Here is a 23,038-nt window from a genome sequence, read left to right on the forward strand (position 1 = left end):
TAACTATTTATTGCCAGATTACACACCATAAAAGAAAAACAAGATATACACAATCTTCTACGTACTTTTTGCTTTTTTTCCACATAATCACCACACTTGTTGAGGTACTTATCCCACCGTACCACAAGTTTCACAATGCAAGTTTCCGACTGATCACGGAACCAACAACGAACAACATTCTTCACTTCGGTGTCGTTCGTGAACCTCTGTCCTGCCAGGAACTTCTTAAATGGACCTGGCTGAACGGGGATGCTCCATAATCTCCCACCCACATGACTGAAGTTTGGCGATTGTTTTTTTCACCACGTGTGGCTCCGCATTGTCATGGAGGAAGACCACATTGCTCACTTTACGAATATCCTGACACTGATACATTTTCCTAATGGCTGCTTGAAGATGGGAGAGTGTGCGACTGTAGCTTGTCCCCATACACTGGCTCAACTTCCCTGTGGATATCTGTGGCTGTTTGTCCCTTGCACCATAAAAAACTAATAACACTTTGCTGCTCATATGGCATGGACTTCCTGAGCACTCCGGCTATCTTTACCAAATGATAACAGCGCTGTGCCGTGGAAGAAATAAGAAGTTACAATAGGGCCGTTCCAAGAAAACCCTACTGCATCGCTCGTATATCTCGCTTTTGTAATAACACTTATAACAAGCTAGAAAAAAAATTGGTGCGAAGACTTTTTGATTTGCCCTCGTACTGTCAGTTTGTATCACATTGATTACAAAGATGAACTATACAACTCTACAACGATATCTTTCATGCTCTTAAACCTCCAAACACACGGGGTTGTGCTCTGATGTGACAAAAGCGTGAACATCTGCCACCCACCAAATTTCATGGCCATGCGTTTAAAACTATCTGAAAACAGAGAAAAATGAATATCACTGAGGACCAAGCTAAACATGGTAGCACAAAAGATTAATATCAGCCTTTGGAAGCAAAGAGTTAGTTGTCATGCTAACAGTGAATGCAATGCAACTACTTTTTCCTCAAGTAGCTACTAACATTTACTTTATCTTCATGTTTTTATAGGGAAGGACATTTGCTTTAGGCAGATTTTTCCAAAATCTTGAATCAAATGCTCATGTTAAAAAATGGGAAAGTCAATGATGATTTAAATGAACACAAAAACATTTAACTTTGATCACCCAACCACTGCATTGTCTCAAGTGTAATTACTCTAGAACACCTCTTCCTTTTCAAATATAGGTGCTTACTTTCATATTTTTCATGTTTCGGTGAATGAAAGACGTGGTAAGTTGCATAGAAAAAGTTAGTAATTTGTTTCAGTATAGGTATTAATATATTAAATAATACATACTAAAGGAAGTACTCAATTGTCTGCAAAACTGGTTTTATGGAGTTCTACTAATTAAGTGGCCACTGACACCATCTTTTTGAGAATTTGTTGCAGTGTGTCTTGGTGAGATTTCAAACAATTAAGGCAAAATGAAATACTTCTTACAAGTTGCACTGATAAATGTTATGTGCTTGAATATATCATTTACTCTTTGGTTCATTGTATAAAACGTGTTTATAAAATAGTATAAAATAATAAAACAACTTTCATGGATGTGTGTGTGTTTCATTTAAAAATATTAATCTTCTATCACATCTTCAGCCCATCCAAAACATGAATATATTTAAAATATATGAGTAATGTAAAAAGTAAAGTGCTCCCCTGTGCTTTGCACGATTGATTTGCTTTATTTTACTTCGCTTCTTGTGCTACTTTTGGCTAATTTGTGAAGATGGGGATGGGTGGTGATATGATGAAAAATTGACGAATGGACACTCACAAACATCCATGCCCAGGCCAGGATACTGATATGATTCCAAATTTAAACTAACTTCTCCGTCACTGCAACACTAGTGGTAGTGTCTGGATCGAACCCTGGAATGTGGAGTTGCACAAACACGAAGCTAACAAAACCACTGTTGCATGGAGAGAAACATACATAATCCGTATAATAGGAAAGTCATGAACTACAGACCACCAATTTAAAAGCTCATTCACAGCTCTCCCACAGCAACACTATGGTCAAATGGCTCGGGACCAACTTAGTTTTCGAACAAAAACAAAACCCACAGAGTGACCATGTTGCAGAGAGCGATGTTAAGGAAAACATAAATAACAATAATAAAAAGACAAAATAACTTAATAAAAGACGAAAAAGTAGGGGAAACTTCTAACGACACACACACGGTTCTCTTCGGCAGCACAGTGGCGGATGGATCGGACCCAACCTCAGGTCGAAGCTAAACGAGGTCCACGTTGCGGAGAACGATGTGCCTCTACTATTTCATCAAATAATATAAGACAATAAACTAGGGGAAAAAAAACGAAAATAGAGAAATCCCAATATCACATACACTGTTCCCCCACGGCAACATTGATGACCAACAGCTCGGGCCCAACCTCATCCGGAGGCAAATCGAGACCCACAGAGCGACCACGTTGCGAGGAACAATGTGAACCCTACTAGATATGATGAGCAACTGAAAAGATTGCAGTGCATACACCATATTTATAGAAAATGTATGCTACATGATCTACATCATCCGAACAGTTCCAAACACACACGAAGCTAAAACAAATATTATTACATACTGATTGAGCATAATTAACAGTTAATAAAGTTCAAAGTACACCAGAGGCGGACCAGCCGAAAGGGACATCACACCCGGGACCCCTGGCATCATAGCACGATGTCCTAACCACTCTGCCACAGGGGCCGGCTGCTTTTCACGAGGCCATGAAGGCAGATGGAGGGGGGGGGTGGAGTTAGGGCCCCACATTTTGTTGATCACGGACGAAGGTGGGGGGATGTGATGAGCAGCATGTCCTTGGCTGCCTTTACAGCCAAGAGTTTCCTCCAGGAAACGATGCTGGATGGGTGCCAGAGCCGCATGAATAGGTGGAAAAAATCCCGGTTTTCCCCGGGGATCAAACCTGTGTCTCTCCCATGGTAGTCAGATGCCCAAATGACTGAGCTACCACAGCTCTTTTTAAAATATATGAGGTCAATTATAATTGAGCAAAAATGTCAATTTATTTTTTACACCCCCTATACGCCTTCATGGCGTAGTGCTAAGCACAGGGGAACACTTTACCTTTATCTTTTTTACATCTGTGAAAAATGAACAGCCCACTTGAAGCATTTTATATAAGTTATATCTTACATAGAATAAAGGACTGTAAAGCAACTTTCCATATCTTGATTCGTATGAATTATTTAATACAATACTGTAAATAATTACATGATTAATAAAACAAGTTTATTTTACTCTTGTTGGTCTGAATCATGAAATTGTCATAATTTTGAAAGTACAGAAAGCATGAACATATGTACACATTGTCACTACATAACACGAACTTTCACAGCACATAGAGGACTCCAAGAACAATAATTTCTCTCAGTAACGTTTTGCTCATTAATGCCTCATTTTAACAATCCGAGAACATGAAAATCGTCAAATTTAATCCTGCATATATGCAGCCTTGCATCACAGATTCATGGTTGCCACTGTAATTATTACATTTTTTTTATATTTTCTCATGAAACACAATGAAAATGATTGAATGTTATGGAAACATTATCATGGCATCAGAAATGCTCCTACTTATATCATGCACCATCCAAGCAGAGCTTCAATATTCTATTTCATGTTTTTGCACTAAAGAAGGGTTATGCAAGTTTTGCTCCAAGTCATTTACACTCCAGAAAGAGGCCCGGGCATTGATTGTTGGTCCATAGCACACTAAAATTTCTCACAAAAATATAACTGTAAGTATATTTGTAGATGCAGAATGAAAAATGTCAGTTTTCAAGGGTTTGTAGCATGTATTCATTATAAGAACCATCATGAGAAATACAAACACCACATTGATTTATTGATTTTCTGTTTTAAGTCCACTTTATGCACAGTAAGGCTAATCGGGACTGGACCTACAGTTTAAAGTGGAATCCGAACCACTATGTGCCTCCACCGGATACAAACAATACATGAATGAGCATTTATCCCTAACACATCTAAAAAACCTTACCCATTCTTCTCCAAGATTCAAATACAGCTTTGTCAATTAAAGCTTTCATATCACGCAGAACATAGCCTTCTGATCTTGATGCATAATGTTCTAGATTAAGGTCATCAATGTTCTCCAAAGATGCAGCACCTTCTTCCAAAATAAGGGATTTTAAAATTTCTTGACGATTTGACTAAAATATATGCAATGAAAGATAAATATAATTACTTACAGTGGTAGTGCAAAGAACAAAACAGCAGCATGCAGTGATGCACAGTATTTACATGAAAACAACGGGTAAAAAAATAGTTAGTGCAATGAGTAGGGAAAGTACACCAAGCACCAACTGTGAGCAATATTAAGAATAGAGTAGGAATGAGACAGATACTCTATCGGTATCAGCCTATATATAGGCATATCAGTGTATTGGTAAAATTGCCAATTCTTTTACGGATCCAATATATCTATAAAAAATCTTATAATTTAGTGCAAAATTCTGCCATTTTGTTATAAGTTTTATGGATAATCTCCATACCCTATTTTTAAAATCGTAACTGACTAAATATGCAACTTTTGTTGCATTGTAATCACCTGGAATACATTTAATATGGAGGTGAAAGAACCATTCAGGTTCTTCAAGGACCGTTTGCAATTTTATATCAGATTGGTAGAATATCGGTTATTGCTATCAGTAAATTTCATATCGGTACTTTATTGGTGTTGGACAGAATTTCATATTGTTCCATCTCTAGAATAGACAAAAATAGCAACCTGTGCATACTTGCATCTGGGACACATCTAAAGATACGGGGTCCAAACTGAATCATATGGGCGTGACACATCAAAAGAAGTATGTTAACCCTTTCACTTCTGAATATACATCCCTGTGCTCTTTGCTGAATAAATTTTCCCAATCATTAATTTAGTTTAATTTAATATAACACTTATCTTACATGATGTGTGATCAAATAATATCCCTTGTCTTGGAAGTCACATTTTCTTACACAAGATTAATTAAAACAGACTTTTAATGAGTTTTATACTTTTTAGAGGTGTCCACGAAGGAGCCACATCAGCATCATGTGAATCATCACTGTTGAAAGTAAATAATTCACAAATATCAAAATGCTCATTGCCTGCTTCATCTGTAGCTAGTAATTATACCATTTCTGCTTCTGAAGGTAGAGTAGATAACGAAACTTACTGGTAGATGCCATCTTTGACATCCCTGGGATTCCTGTAGTCACATGGTTAGCGAGGTGCAATAGTAATGATGACTTGCACCACTTCAATTATTTTTTTCCACTACAAGCCTCTCAAGGATGTTAATAATATTTTCAACAAGAAAAAATTGACTGGCTAAGCGGATCAGGATCAGCATGGTTTCAGCATGCCAGACATGCATTTCACAGAATTATTACAGTTTCAGGAGAGAAAAGCTTAACCACAGTTTAAAGCAATTTCAATTACAAGTTTTTAAAAAGATTTTTAAAAGTGTTCCTGTATTCATCACTTTCAATGTCTTGCAACAATTAATTGCAAATACTACAAAAAATGTTTAACAATTTCAAACAAATGATACAAATACAATGAAAAAGCAATAGATATCACTTTAATAATTCTCCAAATGCGAATGACATTGAAACGTAGCATTAGAATAGGTATAAGTAGTAGAAGCACTAGACAATGGATAATATCCAATTAATGCTGCATGTTAGTTATCACTCTCTAGTAAAAGCTTTTTTTGAAGCTTTGCAGTAAGCACCTTATATTGTTTCAAATGGCTAAAATCCAGATACATTTCATGTACAGTGTTATCTGGATTTTAAGCATGATCTATAAGCAATGTATGACTGCATCTTGGGCCTACATACCTTTTCCATTTCAGGGATTTCCAAAAAGACATTGAAGATATGCTTGCCTCGTGGTGAGGTTACCAAAGGATTTAGTTTTCTTTTGGATACTGCTGTAGCAATCACTGCCACAAGGCTATCAGCTTGATAATCTTCAATTATATCTAAGATGGCCTCAGATAACCTAAAAAGAGTCACTGTTAAAGCTTCCAACATTATATGAAATAGAGATAAAGAAAATCTTAAAATGTATAATTTTGCAATAAGTTGCCACTTAACACAAATGTTTTTCAACATTTTGAATTTACAAAAGAAGGTAGTTAATTCAATAGATGGAACCAAGCAATGTATCCACAGTGTTAACAAAGGGTCCCTGTACATTATGGCAAAACAAATTCCCACACTTTTCAAGCAATTTTAAAATAAATTCCTAGACCATTCTGTGTGCTTTAACATGCTAGCAACAAAGTTTAAATGTTAAATTGCACTTGGTATTCCAGATAATAATTGCTTAACTTTGTTCAAAATAAATAAACAAAACAAAATATAAAAACACTTTTATGTGGAATATCTCCCATCAAGAAGTTGGTGCAAGAAAAAGGTGGAATTTATTAATCTTCCGAATTTGTGGCGAGTGCAAACAATGCTTCATTTTCCTTCACGTTTCCAGTCTAGAAAGCCAGATAGTCCCAGGACTGGTAGCAGAGCCTGTTAATGTAAATACATTATATTGGAAATATGGTTGAGCCAATTCCGATGCCAATACTCTCACTGATACAGATACTTGAAAATTGTAATAATTAAAAGTTGTTCAAAATATTGAAGTAAAAAACTTGGTAAGTTGATGCATATCATAGGAGTGGAATAGTTACAAACAAGTATTAATCAAAATACTTGAAAATTACTTCAGAATACGAGGGTCACTGTTTATATTTTGAGCCTAACAATGAAAAAAACAGGAATTTGGCATTGAAAACTGCTTTATTGTTTTTCAAAGTATTCTCCTTTATGGTCAATACAATTTTGCATTCATTCGAACCATTTGTCAAAGCAGTTTTTCCAATCTTCTTGAGACACCTCCATAATATGGTTTTTGAACGCATCAACGGCGTCTTCCACAGACGAAAATTGTTGTCCACGCAATTTATTCTTGACATTCGGGAACAAGAAGAAGTCATTGGGTGCCAAATCAGGACTGTACGGTGGATGACCCATCAATTCGATTTTTTGACTATTCATAAAGTCGGTTGTTAGACAAGATGTGTGACAGCTGGCATTGTCTTGATGAAGAATGATCCGACGGCGTTTGTTTGTTTTCCGTATTTGACCGAAGACCTCTGGCAAACAAATTGTTGTGTACCATTCAGAGTTAACCGTTCTACGTTCCTCTAAACGCACAGCTGCCACATGATCAGTTTTCCCGAAAAAACAGGCGACCATTTGTTTCGATGTGCTTCGAGCGCGAACAACTTTTGTTGGATTCGGTTCATCTTGAAACACCCATACAGTCGACTGCTGTTTACGTTCCGGCTCATATGCATATATCCATGATTCGGCACCTGTTACAATCTTATATACGTCTTTTGAAGCACCACGATTGTATTTATTGAGCATTTGTTTGCACCAATTGACGCGAGCGTCTTTTTGAGTTTTTGTCAAATTGTGTGGGATCCAACGAGAACATACCTTTCTCACAGTTAAATGATCATGTAATATTTTATATATGCTGGTGGAACTAATGCCTATGGTTGTCTCAATCTCACAGTATGTCACATGACGATCTTGCAGTATTAGGTTTTGCACAGCATCAATGTTTTCTTGAACAACAACTGATTTTGGACGACCTTCGCGAATCTCGTCGGTGAGCGAATGGCGGTCACGATTAAATTCGTTATACCAGCGTTTCACAGTGGCAAAGGATGGGGCTTCATCGCCAAATGTGGAAGTAAGTTGATCGATGCACTCTTGTCTTGATAATCCATGTCGAAAATCGTAAAAAAGTCATCGCACGAAAATGTTCACGAGTTAATTCCATTTTATTGTTGTCGCGCAATCTCCAAGGCAACATAAACAACACAAATCAAGAGCTATTGACAAAACATTTGAAGTACGTTATGGTCAATAATGCCAGACGATTCCATGCAAACGTCAAATCGCACGTAACTTCAATCAGTGTTGCTAAGGCTCAAAATATAAATAGTGACCCTCGTATTAAACTACATATTATGTTATCACAAAATTACTTTTTCCACACAAAACTGGTGTACAATAAAAAGAAACTTTGAATTTTCCTTAATTTCCAGGAGAAATCACTCTGCCAAAGTGTTGCGTGGAATTTTTGAGGAGCTCGTGAAAGACCAAAATGCCAGAAAATTATCAGCTGGGATCGATACATAAATTCCAACCGATACTTTCTGATATCAATAACACTGGTATCGGTTGATACCAATACATCAGCGTCGGTATTGGTTCAGCCCTAATTGGAATGTGTGTGATGTATGTTACCATAATGTACTAACTTTGATTTACTGAGAAAATTTCACTTAGCATTTTCATTCCTATAACTTTCGTTAGAAGTAATAGAAATATACATTACTTACTTCCTGTAATAAATACTCTCAGCTGAAATGTCTTGATCAGGAGAGGAAGGAATTCCAGCTAAAAGCTGAAGGTCGTCAAGTACTAAAACTGAAGGCTGGTAATAGATGCATTTGCGAAAGGCCTCTGCAAATTTCTTCTCAATTGTTTCAGACTTTTTACCTGCAAAATAATGAATAATTGTAATGTTTTAATCTTATGAAAGTTTGATTACCTGATTGGTATCATTATTGTATTTGAATTTTTGTCTTGCATCACATTTCTGCTAATAATGAAGATGGGTGATGTTAAGATAAAACTGATAAAGGAACACTCAGAAACACCCATGTCCATGCTTAGATAAGAACCTGCGAAAACTTTGATGTTGAGTTTGAAAGTTGACCACTTAACATGCATGGCTACCAAGCTGCCAACTCTTTAATTATGTAACAAACTATGATTCCCTTGATGTGAACAAGAAACTGGTAAAATTATGATAACAAATGGGTTCCAGTAGCATTCTTGACTTGGTGTGATTTGGCATGCATTTGATCTCTGGGTGGGAGTCCCTACATTTTGGTGCTGAACAACTATTGTGAGTACCAGTGGCAACTTGTTTGAGGGAAAGCAGCAGTTTCCAGTCTAGAAAGCACTGGTAGTGGAGCATGTTAAGTGGTCAATTTTTGATCTCACCATCAAAGTTCACATGTTGCAATCCCAACCTGGGCATGAGTATTCCTTGGGAGCGTCCCATCATCAATTTCATCTAAGCATTATTCATTCTCGTCATGATTAGCCAGCATTTATCACTCATCACTAGTGCTCAGAAGATGATGGCCTAAAAAATGTCAAAAAATGACCTACAGAATGACCTTAAAATTCTTAAAAAATCACATAATTTTTTTTAAAAATGACCTAAAATTAATTTTTGCTCTGGAAATGAAAGCTTGATTTTATCATAAATTACAAGAGAGCAGTTGAATAATTCGATAAAACACGTTTTGTGGTTTAAACTACTGAAGCAAAGGGATAAAAGCAATTAAGTGCTAATGTAGTTTCTTCATTTTTACTTCAAGGTTACATAAAATACACAGCAAGGTTTTTCTGTATAAGTCAATCATCTTCCTTCAGAGTGGATCTTCCACGATACAGTAATGTATCTGAAATTACGGATGTGTTTCGCATACATCAGTTTATATTTTTTTTAAATATTGTGACCAATTTTACTTTAAAACCACAGATTAATGCAATAATAGAATCCACCCTGGGAATGTCAAAGTAGTCTTCACACAAAGTATTTTCAATTTGCTGGAGGAAAAATAAATTTACCGCAATAAATTATTTAATGGCACTGCCAAACATTTCAGTTACAATAATAATATAGCTTTCCATTGCCTGTATTTTCAATTAATTGCGTACTTGCTAAAAGGACCATGTCAGGAAATTCGAATATTTAAGTTATGCTAGCAAATTTACGAAACAACAAGAAAGGAGGAAAAAAAGCCTCAAAAATGAAGAAAAATGCAATAAACATGGCCAAAAATACTGAAAAATGACCCAAAAGCAAAAAAAGGCCAAAAATACAAATAAAAATGAAAAAATATATATTTTCTGGTTCTAACTGAAGGGAAACAGACTGATATCAGGTTTAGCATTGTTTTCAAGGCTCAGAAAAAAAAAGATGATTTGTCATCACCAATGAAAAACTGTCAGGTTCGCTTTGGCCCTCGAACGACTGTTGTGTCACAGACTTTAATTACTTTTAAGATAAATTAATTTACTCAGATGACTTAGTTTCATGGCTACGTGTCTATTAATAATATTTAGACAGAAGTGAAAGATTACCACCTGACGATTCATGTGAATGCTCTAGATGAAAATTTTGAAAGCAGCTGCACTGGCATCAGCCAAAGTTCCATTTGAGCCTTCTGAAGGGGTCTTGCAAGTTTGTCTACATGTTCTTGAATATTTGCATAACCCCACACAGACAGTGTCGCATATGTGCAAAATGCTATTTAACTAACAGTTACATGATAATTTTGCTTGAATTTATCAGTTAGCATTCCTAGACAAAAACTTCTGAAGTGAATATAATAATCTCCAATTTTGCCCTAAGTTACTTAAGGAGATATCCGTGTATTTTTAAAAATATTTCTGAGTAATTTGTTGCCCTCTATACACAATACTATAGTCAGGGAAAAGTAAGTGAAGGGTACAAGTGGACAGAATGATTTCAGGTGTGCTGGTCAAATTGAAAATGTATATTTGAGGTAGAAGTTATTTAAGTAGTAATTGTTTTGTCTGTTATTGAATAGGGGGCATCCACCTTATACCCACTGGCATCACTGGTACACGATGAACCTCTAGGATTTTGAAGTGATGGGAAATTAAAACGAACACACCTGCACATTTTTTGGTAATTTTTATTGCAAAGAGCAACTCAAAAATTTCTTACAAAAAATTACCACACTTCTATGTGAGCACCTTTAGTGGCACGAAGAATGTCCAGCTGGTAATCCACTTCGTGCCACGTGCACTGCAGCAAGCCGTCAGGGGATTATCAATGGCAGCAACAATTCGGTCACGCAAAGCTCTCACGTTTGGCACCTTTGTTGAGTAAACTGCATCCTTAACATACCCCCAGAGGAAGAAGTGATATCTAGACTACGTGGTGGCTTGTCTGATCGACTTCCACGGGCTTGTCAATGCTTTCTATTGAGAAGACGTCATTTTCACAAAAGCGGCAACAGCGCTGCAAAGCATGAACTACGCGAACTAAAAAAACACACACAAACTTGAGCATACATATATGGCACAAAATAGAAAAGACTGCATTGTTTTCTCATTTTTAACATTGAGTCGAAACCTCGGACGTTCATCATGTACACCCTGTATATTTACTCCATTATGGATATTTTTCACTAATGGCTTTGCATGTTGCACCTGCAGAGAAGGGAGAGGGGTTTACAAATTCATGCTCTGCCACTGGTTATAAAAATAATTAACTATGAGAACTATGGACAAGTGAATTAAATATTATATGGATAAAATAATAAAATTCTTGCATCTACCATCTTGTAATGGAATCAATGTTTCACTGTTCCCTAGCATATGTGCTTTAAGAAAGAAGTAACATGTAAATTACCTTTCATGGTTTTACATTCTATCCAGTGGCAGTATGTATAATATGGAGACTTTCTTAAAGCACAGCAAACCATTTTAGCAACTGAAGTTTTGCCTGTTCCTTCCTTTCCTGAAAAAGATAAATAAAGCTTGTTTTTAGTCCACTTTACGCACAGATAGGCTAATGGGAATTGGGCCTACAATTTAAAGTGAGATCCGAAACACTATGTGCCTCCACTGGGAATTGAACCTTGCACACCTTCATTGCAAAGCTTTGGAATTACCAGAATATTAAAGAAACACCTGACTTTTGGATTTTGAAGAATTACATTAAAAGATTGCAATTTTTAAGTGAATACATTCATGATGAATGAGGTAAACACAGTTTTAGTATTTCATACATGAAGTTTGGTGTTTACGCATTGCGAACACAATGCAGAAGACAACCCAACCTGCCAATCACCATCCTGCAATGTAGCCAGGTGACGAAAAACAAAAGAGCTGCCAGCGGAAAGCACAGCAGATGATGGAAACCAAGAAACATGCCCTAGCGCTCCCAGATGGGAGAAAATGGAATTACCAACACCCGGGAACAAAGCAGTAACTTACTACCATCTCCATCCCAGATGCCACATCCGCAGTTAGTGAAGGCAGTGGGCCTTCAAAATTAATAAAGAAACATCTAAATTCACAACCGGAAAAAAAACAATCTTTATGTTTTAAAAGGTGAAGACATACAGGGCAATTCAGAAGTCCAGCACCATAGGACAACTCTGATATTAGTGGAGATAGCGAAAATGGAAAGATAAAAAAGTTTTTGGAAACATGGGCTTTTCAATTTAATGTACTTCAATCTTAAATCAATTAAGAATGCACCCTTGAGGCTGTACACTGGAACGAACCCCAATGACAAATGGAGATGTCTTGTTGCCACATGCTTCGTATTTAAAGGAGGTGGTTACATTATTGCAAAACAATTTTTTCTAGTTACAAAAACTCTAATTAAGATCACAGATTTTCAATTCATCTAGTACAGTATTTTTTCACATTTCTTCTTTAATGATATCTCAATGGTTACCACAGTACCTTTTTCAAATCACGTAACTTAAATTTAATGTATGTCACTGACAGTAGAATTATAGTGCTTGATAAACATAATTTTCATGTGAAGCCTAAGATTTACATTAAAAATGCAGAATAACAGACCGAAAAGCAATAAATTTTGCATCTGCTTCCTGATTTGTCCTTGAATGTTCAATATTGAAGGTTCTAAACATAGACTTAAGATTAGATTGTGCACTCCTTCATTCATAATGGTACTGAAGAACCTGTAAAGAGAAAAAAGTAACTTACATTGTTACATCCTTCAAAGTCTTATTATCAATATACAGTCAACTCTCGATTCAACGACCTTTCACAGTTCCCGGGAAAAGGGTCGTTATTTCGAAGGGGTCGTTATTGGAATTTGCCCCAATTTTCTGCTTAAACGGAGATCAAACGAACACAAAGATGCATAGGAGATGGTAACACAATTTATCCTGGTAGTTATACAACCTGTTATGCACAGGACGCGTGTTGCGAGAAGGAAAATAGAACATGAAAACGTTTTCACAAAAAAATAATGTTACTTTCTTTCAATTGTGCACAGTCGTTGCTTTTCCAGGAAATTCTTACAATTATAGTTCATGAGAAAGTCGTTTGCACCGAGACCTATGGAAAGGAAAACAATCTCTCGCTTATTGCAAGCGAAACTCGAAGAATCTTGACACCAGTTACACTGGCGCCAGCAAAAGTCGGGAGATAATGGGGCAGAATGAATGTTGGATTTTATACGTGTCTAGTGGAGCATTGTCTGTTACAAGATTAACTGGTAAGATTAGATCTCTCGGGAGAAACAACACAACCTTTATAGGCACCAAAAAAAAAAAAAAAAAAAAAAAAAAAAAAAAAAAAGCAAAAAGCGGGGCTGTAATTTTCGTTCTGTTTCGGCTGTGTAAAATACATCACAAAAAAAAACACGTTTTCTTTGCTTCAACCAACTTCATTCACCCTCCCCCCTTCCCCATTGAAGGGAGCAGTCCAAACTCCTTCCTTGACTTGCATTGTAATCCAGAAAAAGGAAACGTGCAACTTGCAATCTGTCTTCACCCAATGCGTATTCTAGGACACGTCATTAAACAGCGTCCCAGTCGAAAGTCATTTAGGTTTGGAATTGAATTTCACTTTAAACTGTATATTTAGTCCCGATTAGCCCATCAGCATAAAATGAACAAGCTTTATGAAACTGCGCACTTTTACATATCAAAATGGTAGATCGTTATTTACTCTCACGTTAATCGATGATTTAATGTTGGATTTAGGAGTATTCCTGATGTCAAACACCAACTCCTCCAAAAGTTTTCCCCTTGAATAATGTCTTATTAATCGATCTCAGCGACCATTCCTACATTGAGCACTTTTTTTTTCTTCACATGAATGGTTCTGAAGAAAAGCGGATGTGAATTAAATTTACAGTTTTGCTTATCAGAAGGCGCAGAACATGAAGTTGTTTTAACTCTTGTTTTCCTTTCTGGAGATCGAATTTCGTTATCGTCAAATGAAAACAGCTTTGCGAGATTCAAAACAATAACTTTTTCCTTCGCGCTGGATGAGTCATTGCTGTTATCGGCAAGCAAGAGCTTTGAAGACGCTAGACAAAACACTGGCGCCAGCTGCATCGTAAAAACAAAGGAGACCGGCTGGAAGTTCGAGCAACAGGTGGCGGAAGAGAAAAGTCCCAGCATTTTAAAGATAACGCAACTGTCGAAGACGGAACTTTTAACAGGAGTGTGTGAAGAAGGAAATGTCCCTTGCTTTACGTTTTACCATGCAACAGACAATAATACGGGTAATATTTCCTATGCAGACAACAGCATAAAAAAAGACCTGAATTCTGCAATTATCAACATTGCCGTGCACACCAGTGGCGGAGAATAAGCTGGGAAAAGGGAGGGGGAAGTGCCGTGCACACTAGTGGCGGAAAATAAGCTGGGAAAAGGGGGGGAGGGTTAATTTTTTTATTCTGTTTTTGTTCGTTTTCAAGAATATATCCAGAACTGGTTGCCCCATTTTAGATGTTAAAGGAAGAAGGGTGGGTCCACTTCCACCCTCGCCTGTAATCAGCCCGTGTTCGCACACGAGCAAGAAAATCGCCCCTCCCCCCTTTGTTGACAGGAAAAAGGGAGGAAGTCAGTCAGCCAACACTTTTTTGGCAGATATTACGACACAATTAGGAAAACGTATGAAGTGGGAAACGGGAGTTATGATGCACGTAAGATCGAAGTAAACTTTTGTGGAAACCTGGATGACAACGCATTAAGCGGGTTGACGATCTTCAGTTCGCCTATGTGGCTTTGATTATCTCTAACAGTTTCGCTTTTTTATGAAGTGTTGCAGGGAACAAAGAACACGTTTTGAATGAAAGCGGTTACTGGAACTTGTCGGCTACAAGGTCGAGAGTTGCTCACTCACGGGAACCTACTGAAATGTAGGTCAGAGCTGGACAGATGGGCCAGACTTCCAGGTGCCAGGCATCTGTATTTTGGAACATTCCTGCGATCTTATCTCTCAAGGTGGTGTATTTATCGATGAAAGAGCTTGACCTACCATACACATTGCCAAAGACTGCAAGTCCAGCAGTCATTTCGGGCTGCCCCTTCCCCCCTCACCTGCGAGTTTTCAGCAGCTCTTAGGACAAGGAAACAAGTCAAGGTCGATTTAAAATAACATCCAAGCACATTCGATCTTCTCTTCTCGCGTATCCAAGAGAAAGCGTGGCAAAACAAGCCTGGCGCGTTGGGTAGCGGCTGTCGGTTGCGGGGTAACATTGGTGCACTTGAGGGAGGGGGGGGGCAGAGGTCAAGTGCTATTGGATATCACTCAAGCATGGTGTGGTGGTGTCTATTTTTAGTTCAGACCCAATTGTGAGCGGTAGAGCGCTGGTGAAGGGAATGATTGGGGAAAAAAACGCATTTTTCGGCCGATTTCCTTCAATTTTTCAACTTTTTTCGAAATTTTTCACGGTTCCCGGGAAAAGGGTCGTTACTTCGAGGGGGTCGTTATACCCGGGGTCGTAGAATCGAGAGTTGACTGTATGTTCATATCACAAATGATATCACATAAAAAGATTAAAGCTCTGACGTGACTTTCCATCATTACTAACGAAATCCTAAGCTTTGATCTTTCTTCAAAATTGAATATCAGTTTCGGCCTTAAATTTCAGCCATTTGCATTTTGAGATTGTGAAAAAAGGCACAGGACATAAAATAAAGCTTGAAATGTACTGAAAACAATGTTTTTACCACAGCTTTCTATCATTTTTCTTAGCTGAGTTATCATAATTATCACAGTTGTCTGCAAAGGCTAAAAATGCCGGTAGTCATGAAACAAAAAAAGGCCACCATTTTTAAACAAAGTCAAGTTTTAGAAAAATAATGCCTGCTTTGAACTACCCTTGCATAGGAGTTAGAGCAACAAAAATATGGATTTTTTAAAGAATGGTCAAGCAACCAGTGCTGGACCATTTGATATGGACTGACCCATATGCATGCTGGACAAAAACTCTGGTCTTAGTTCAATTTCTGTGAGCTAGAAGTGCATAAACATCATAGTATTGCTTCTCCCATGTATTCAACATTTCTAACAATATTATGTGTAATGATATTAATGGTAATTTGTGAGTATTTTAGGGCCATTTGTCAAAAATATAACTGTGTGCCAGTGGAAACAATGGTTCATACATTGAATACTGAAACCTGTGATATTATTATTATGAACAATATTACATTTCTGATTTTCGAATACTGTATTTACGCATGTATAATGCGCACCCTGGTTTTGGATGGGGGAAAGTGACAAAAAAAATTATCTCCTGTATAATGCGCAGTATAATCCAGGTTCAAGAAATGGCTTCTTAGTTGTAGGTCATAAAGCTGTTGCTATGTGGACCAAGAGGAGAATATCCTCTTGTGTAAACAGTAAGTCACCAACCCAAGCCACCTCCCCCATCTCCCTCCACTGTGTTAGCATCCCAAAGCTTTCAGTCTTTAACCACCTTATTTATTCTGTAATAGTAGAAAGAGAGATCAAAATTACAGTATGGATTTGCAGTGCTCAGGAAGTTATTTTCTGTTATTTCTTGCCGAACAAATACCGCTGATACATATCCCATCACATGGGAGGTGCATGCTCGAAGTCTGTCAGAACCACACTGCTTTTCTTGTATTGCAGAACATTATATTACGAAGTGAAAAATCGTGGAAAATGCCCTTTAAACTTTTATGCGTGGTTTTGCTAATTTTGTCTCTACATTTTCTAAAAAAAAAAACAACTTCAAAATATATACTTTTTCCATGACTGACGTAACATTTATAAGAGGCCCATTCAGGACCGTCAAACTAGCAGTTAGCAGAACAACATTGCTTTCATTAAGGCATTTACACACTACATATGTGTCATATTATAGGTATTTGGCCAGAAATACATTTTAATTATTATTTTCTTTCTCCTTATCTTTTCTTTCATCTAAAGTACCACAAAAATCAGAACGTTCTGATTATTGTGATGAGTTTATTTCAACTGCTTTCACATTAGTGTCGCCATCTTGAATGAAATACTGTTGCCATATTCAGAAACTACAGAATTCAAGCTTTACAACAATATATAACATGATATGGTTCCGTAAACATGAAAAAAAAATATTCCGTCCATAATACGCACCAAAGTTTTGGGTGCAAAAATTTGGGAAAAAAGTGTGCATTATACATGAGTAAATACGGTATTATGTTGAACGTGTATTGATTATGGTGTGTAACAATTATCATTGTGGTAAAACCTGGGATTCCCTATCAAACAATTAGCCGAAGTGGAATGTTTTTTTCATCACAACATATTACTTTCTTTAAAGATTTTTCTAATTTCTGAGCAGGTAAGAATGGACTGTGCTTCTCCTCCCCAACGATACCTAAATCATCACAATATTCCACATAGTTTCCAAGATATGGTACATTTTGTGTCATGTGGTGCATTCAGTAGTCCACACAAATTATGAAAATCTTCAAATTTTCAAAATTTGTAACTTTCAACATATTTGTTGGGCAAGTCTAATATTACGTATTTGTCATATTGGACCAAGCATCTATTAATTAAAAAAAAATGAAGGGAATCCATGACTATGAAGCAACCTGCTCTGGGTGATTTCATGTGGAATGACCCTGTTGTGAAACACTACTGCAGTATATCACTTGAAATATTTTATATTTCTTGCATATATACATGAACTAAAGAGATTGAGGATATGTAGAATTTTTACTCATATATTTTGCAATTTTAAAGAAACAAAATTTGTAATATACTGCAAATGTTATTTTATTCTTTCATACATTGGTATTGGGTATATATTATTTGAGGTATAATTTACTGAATAAGTATGATGTGTTAGGAGCTAAAAACAGACTTAGGTGTCAAGATCTACATTACTGTGCATAGAACTAAAATTAACAATACAGTAGATTTTCCATTTTCAGGCATTATACATTCAATCCTCATGGTCTCATGAAAAACGTTAAATCGAAGTTCCACAGTACATAATATAAAATTGAAAAACATCCCAAATTTCATTAATTGATCTCTTACTAACTGACAAAATCATTATTTACTTCTTAATACTTATGTCCATGTTAGTTAACATACCTTGTACTGTCCTCTGAAGAAAGAGCACAAAGATCATTCACATTTGCATTTGGTAGCTGACGACGTGCAAAATCATATTTGCTCAATTCTGTCCATCTTACTTCTATGCCACAGTTTTGCAAAATGTTACTATCTATGAATGAGTATTCCAGTTCAGATGGATAAAGCTTTATCAGAAAATCTTCTAATCTATTCCCATTAGTGCACATTGTCATTACACTCAGACTGTTCATCAACAAATCATGTATTCTGATCATATCACTGACATGCAATCTGAATATTTCTTCCACTGGTTGTCCAATCATTTTCTAAACAAGTAATGGAAGAGAAAACATATTGAAAGCAAGTTACATTTACATTTACATAAATACACTAGAGCCTCCACAATGGCCTTGTAATCAAGAGGACCAAGGTTTGATCCCTTGTGGAGTCACACAGTGGTTCAAACCCACCTTAAAATATAAGTCCAGTCCCGATTAGCCTACTTGTGCACAAAGTGGACTTACAACAAACTTTTTGACTCAAAATGTACCAGTACCATAGTGTTTCAAAAGCTGCACAACTCAACTGTTTAAAACATGAAAATTAGGAGACATTCACACCAGGTTTTCTCTCTTATGAAGCCTCTTCCACTGAGATATTTTAAAATTCATCTCACTGCCAGTTACCTCCATACAGGAAATTCTAGAAATTAATTAATGGATTATTAATTCAGTCAGAGTATTTTCTTTCCCAAAATGGTAATTTTTGGAGAGAAAAGGGGATTAGGGGTTATTGTTGGCTCATACTTTGACGATTTGTTATGGTCTGTGACCAATAGGGGGTTTGAATAGCAATTTTATGAGTGAAGTTATGTTTTAGTGGCATATAATCTTGTTTAGCAAGACTAGCAATCCAGAATTTGGATGACAAACACAAGCAACATGTACCCAAGCACTGACTACACAACCAAATGAGAAATAACAAACCATAATTTTATTTTTTGGTGCAAATTTTTGCAGCACCTGGCAACAGCACAAGATATGCTAGTGAACAACACATCTGGTCTCGAAAAATGTGAACTACACTGAACAATCATGTTATTAGGAACACCTGGCGCATAACATTCCATGACCAATGATGCGATACCACGTGATGACGGTGTCACAAGCGGCTCACAGATAATGTGTTGACCTCACCTCTGCACTGCAGATGGTAACATTAGGCAGTTATGGGTAAACATGGTGACTTAAGCAACTTTGATCCTGGACAGATAATTGGGGCCCAGAACTGTGGTGCTAGTATCTTGGCAGTAGCCACTCTTGTTGGCTGTTCCCGTACCACAGTATCGAGGGTGTACCAAGAATGGATGAATCGTGGACAGACATCGAGCAGAACATAAAACTGGGGCTGGGCACAAGTGGTTGATCAGCGAGGGAGCATCGGGTGTCACAACTGATACCATAGCAATAACGCTTCACAGTAGAACATTTGACCCACCAGTACAACAGCAGGCAGGTACGTCTAATTTCAACAATAACCAACGTACCTTGCGTCGACTGGGTTTCCATAGCCGTAGACCAACAACGACGCCCCTGTTGACCCCATGTTATTCCAAACAATGCCTAATGTGGGCCAAAGAAAGGTGTCAATGGACTTTGACACATGAAGGAGGATTGTTTGGAGTGAAGAGTCCCATTTCCTGTTGCACCGTTCTGCATCTGGTATAAACAGCGTGAGGTTGCATCCCCTGATTGTATAGTTGGGGTCCAACAGGCTGGTGGTGGTGGTGTCGTGGTCAGGGAAGCATTCTACTGGCATGTCCTAGGCTCATTGATCATCATACCATAAACTTCGAGAGGAGAAGACTGCAGGAACCTGTTAGCTGACAATCTATACCCATATCTCCAGGCAGGCTTTCCCGACAACAAATGCCACATTTCAACCGGACAACACACCATGTCACCAGGCTCGAGTCACTACAGAATGGTTGGAGGAACACGACAATGAATTCTCCACTCTGCCTTGGCCTCCAAACTCACTGGACTGTAACCCCATCGAACATGTCTAGTATATGCTGGAACAGGCTGAGAGAGCTGATCCCACTCCTCCGCAAAATGTGTATCAACTAAACGATGAGATGCTGCCCTGGGCATGGCTTGAGTTGAACATGGAATATGTGCGCCCCCTTGTGGAATCTGTCCCCCGACGTCTGCAAGCCATAATCAATCACAAACAAAAGGGGTACCAACAGGTTATTAGGTAGGTATTCCTAATAATATGATCATTTAGTGTACAATAGAGTATGAAAAATTCAAACCAGGGCAACCGAGTACAACTAAAAATCATATTAGAAGTATCATTTAGAGTAAAATTATGGTTTATAATTATTCATGCAATTGTATAGTCAGCTGGACCCATGGCAGAGTGGTTAGCACATTGTGCTAGGATGTCAGGGGTCCCGGGTGCGAATCCCAGCCTGGGCATGGATGTTTGTGAGTGTCCATTCATCAATTACACCCCATCTTCGCAAATTAGCCAAAAGTGGCATAAAAAGCAAAGTAAGCAAATCAATCAATCAATTGTATGGTCAGTACTTGGATACATGTTACCTGTGTCTAGTGACAAAAATCTGGACATAGTGTACTATAATCAAGTTTTTATGTCACATCTTGATAATAATTGATATTCCTAAATCCATTAAGTGAAGCACATACACCCCATGAATTGCAAACTACAGATTAGCATGGTGCCAATCACACCAATAATCTCTTATCCCTTTTTCTCCTGTGAAATAGCCATTCTGGGTAAAGGGTACTCTGATTTAAGCATTGTGCTAGTAATTAATTTCTAGAATTTGTTTTAAGAAATAAATTGGCAATGAAAAGTATTAAAGATATATCAATTCATAACAAAGAAAATCGAGTGTATATCTCTCAGCTTTCATGTTATCACTTCAAATTCAAGTTGATTTTTAAAATACCCTGTACTTAATTGTTTATTCAATTGTTACTGATTATTTGTTCTAATTAATACTACATTTCATTCTTTATTCAGGGTAATTCTCTTGCTGCAAAACCCAAGCATTCCTCAGTAACTTTTTACATTTTGTATAGTTCACTATGAAAACTGGTATGTAGTTCCCTTGTATGCTACAAAACAAGGTCTGCCTAGAGCATGGGCCAAAAGTAGCTTCCTTGAGCATCTGAGCACTTTTGTATAATAGTTTAAAAATTGATGAAGACATGTGCTAATGCAACATTGTTATTGATGGCAAACTTCTGCCATAGTACACCTTTGAAGGTGTCAGTTGTTCAATGTTTATTGCTATACATAGTCCTTTAGGTTTGGTGAGCTTGACAGTTGTTTGAAACTAAGCCAAGCGTCAGGTTAACCTTGCAGCAGGTTTTCGCATATGTAGATCCAAACGTGCGCGCAAGAATATAGTTCCACTGAGACGGGTTCTATTCCGACACAACTGCATACTTGCAAGAACACAGTTATTTGATTTGTAAAATACAGACAAAATAATACATCCATTAGCAGGTGTGGACTTGATCGGTTGCAATCACTGTGCAGACGAACTTGGATCCGCAGATTCGCCAACTGGAGTTTGTATTGAGCTCAGGAATCCCTGAAGCCCAAGTGCGAGTCGAGCAAGACTGAATACGTTGCAGAGCGCGTGGAATCCGTGAAACCAGTGTTGCACATCCCACTATTTTAACCCTATGTTTATTGTGATTAATAATCGTGCTATACAGCGGCGAGAATAGCTGAATCAAGCAAGGTTTCCTGTTCAGCGAGTGTTATTGTGGGCTTCATCCGAAGGGAAAAGCTCTTCAAATCAAGCAAGTTGTTTAAAATGCATAATCCTCCTTACGGAAACAAGATCAAAGTAAAACAGGCCGTGAGGTGATTTGCCGTCAATGGGCGCACGAACTGTATCCCGGGTGTTGAATGATTTGCGGTTTGAGTTTAGGAAGAGGAAACGATTGTTTGTTGTTTGACTACAAAAGAATGTCCCCGGTATTAAAAGATATCACCGTGAGAAGACACATGTTTATTATTTGGACCAGACGTGCTTTAACTCTGGGAGGGGCGTGGGCGTTATATTGATTTTTTTTATTATATATATATCACCATGCAAAACCACCGCCAGGGCTGAAGAAACCGACGAGAAAGGGAGAGGGGAAGGGGGAGGCTTATTGTTTCACCTACTGACGGCAATGACGTCTTTGTTGAAGGCGCATATATTTACTGTTCCGTGCAAGGAAAGGGATGGATGATTAGCAAGAAATGGACAGACCAAGATTTGAATCCTGGTTTAGTGAAGTGATTCATAAATTGTAACCAGAATAATAGCAGCAGACAATGCACCTGATTGTATATATCCACAATAACAAATCATACTTTTTTTTTTGCTGGTATAACTTGAAGTGCGTGTGTCTTACAGTAACAAAGGTTTTCATAAACGTATTTTTTTATAAACCAAAAACAATAATTTGTCATTAAATTCAAGAGGGCCTGTCGTTGTTTACTTATATCTTTGTTTATTTTTATTTTTGCGTGCTCGAAATATACACACATGCTCATGGGCATCCGGAAGGAGGGGCAAGGGGGCCGTTCCCTCCCTGGAAAATGAAAGTCAACCAAAAATTATGTATTTCACACATATAATTTCATTTTAGCCACAATAATATGTTAATTATTGCATTAACACAATAAATTCAAATTTAAGCA

General features: G+C 37.4%; 2 protein-coding genes across 2 annotated transcripts in view; both read right to left on the reverse strand.

Annotated features, from left to right (window-relative positions):
* LOC145988087 (peroxisomal ATPase PEX1-like) overlaps nt 1-6,106 on the reverse strand; it is a 134,999-nt gene extending 128,893 nt beyond the window's left edge. Inside the window, exons 1-2 of the mRNA XM_083122921.1 lie at nt 5,912-6,106; nt 4,059-4,230 (exon numbers count right to left, since the gene is read on the reverse strand). Of these exons, the coding sequence (XP_082979047.1) occupies nt 4,059-4,230; nt 5,912-6,106 (367 nt within the window). The remainder of the gene's footprint in view (nt 1-4,058; nt 4,231-5,911) is intronic.
* Nucleotides 6,107-8,486: 2,380 nt separating this feature from the next.
* Nucleotides 8,487-23,038, reverse strand: part of LOC145988088 (peroxisomal ATPase PEX1-like) — a 49,097-nt gene continuing 34,545 nt past the window's right edge. The window contains exons 6-9 of the mRNA XM_083122922.1: nt 18,320-18,627; nt 12,797-12,918; nt 11,613-11,720; nt 8,487-8,650 (exon numbers count right to left, since the gene is read on the reverse strand). Coding sequence (XP_082979048.1) covers nt 8,487-8,650; nt 11,613-11,720; nt 12,797-12,918; nt 18,320-18,627 — 702 coding nt within the window. The remainder of the gene's footprint in view (nt 8,651-11,612; nt 11,721-12,796; nt 12,919-18,319; nt 18,628-23,038) is intronic.

Source organism: Lepisma saccharinum, chromosome 5, assembly GCF_977018435.1.
Source record: "Lepisma saccharinum chromosome 5, izLepSacc3.1, whole genome shotgun sequence".
NCBI lineage: Eukaryota > Metazoa > Arthropoda > Insecta > Zygentoma > Lepismatidae > Lepisma > Lepisma saccharinum.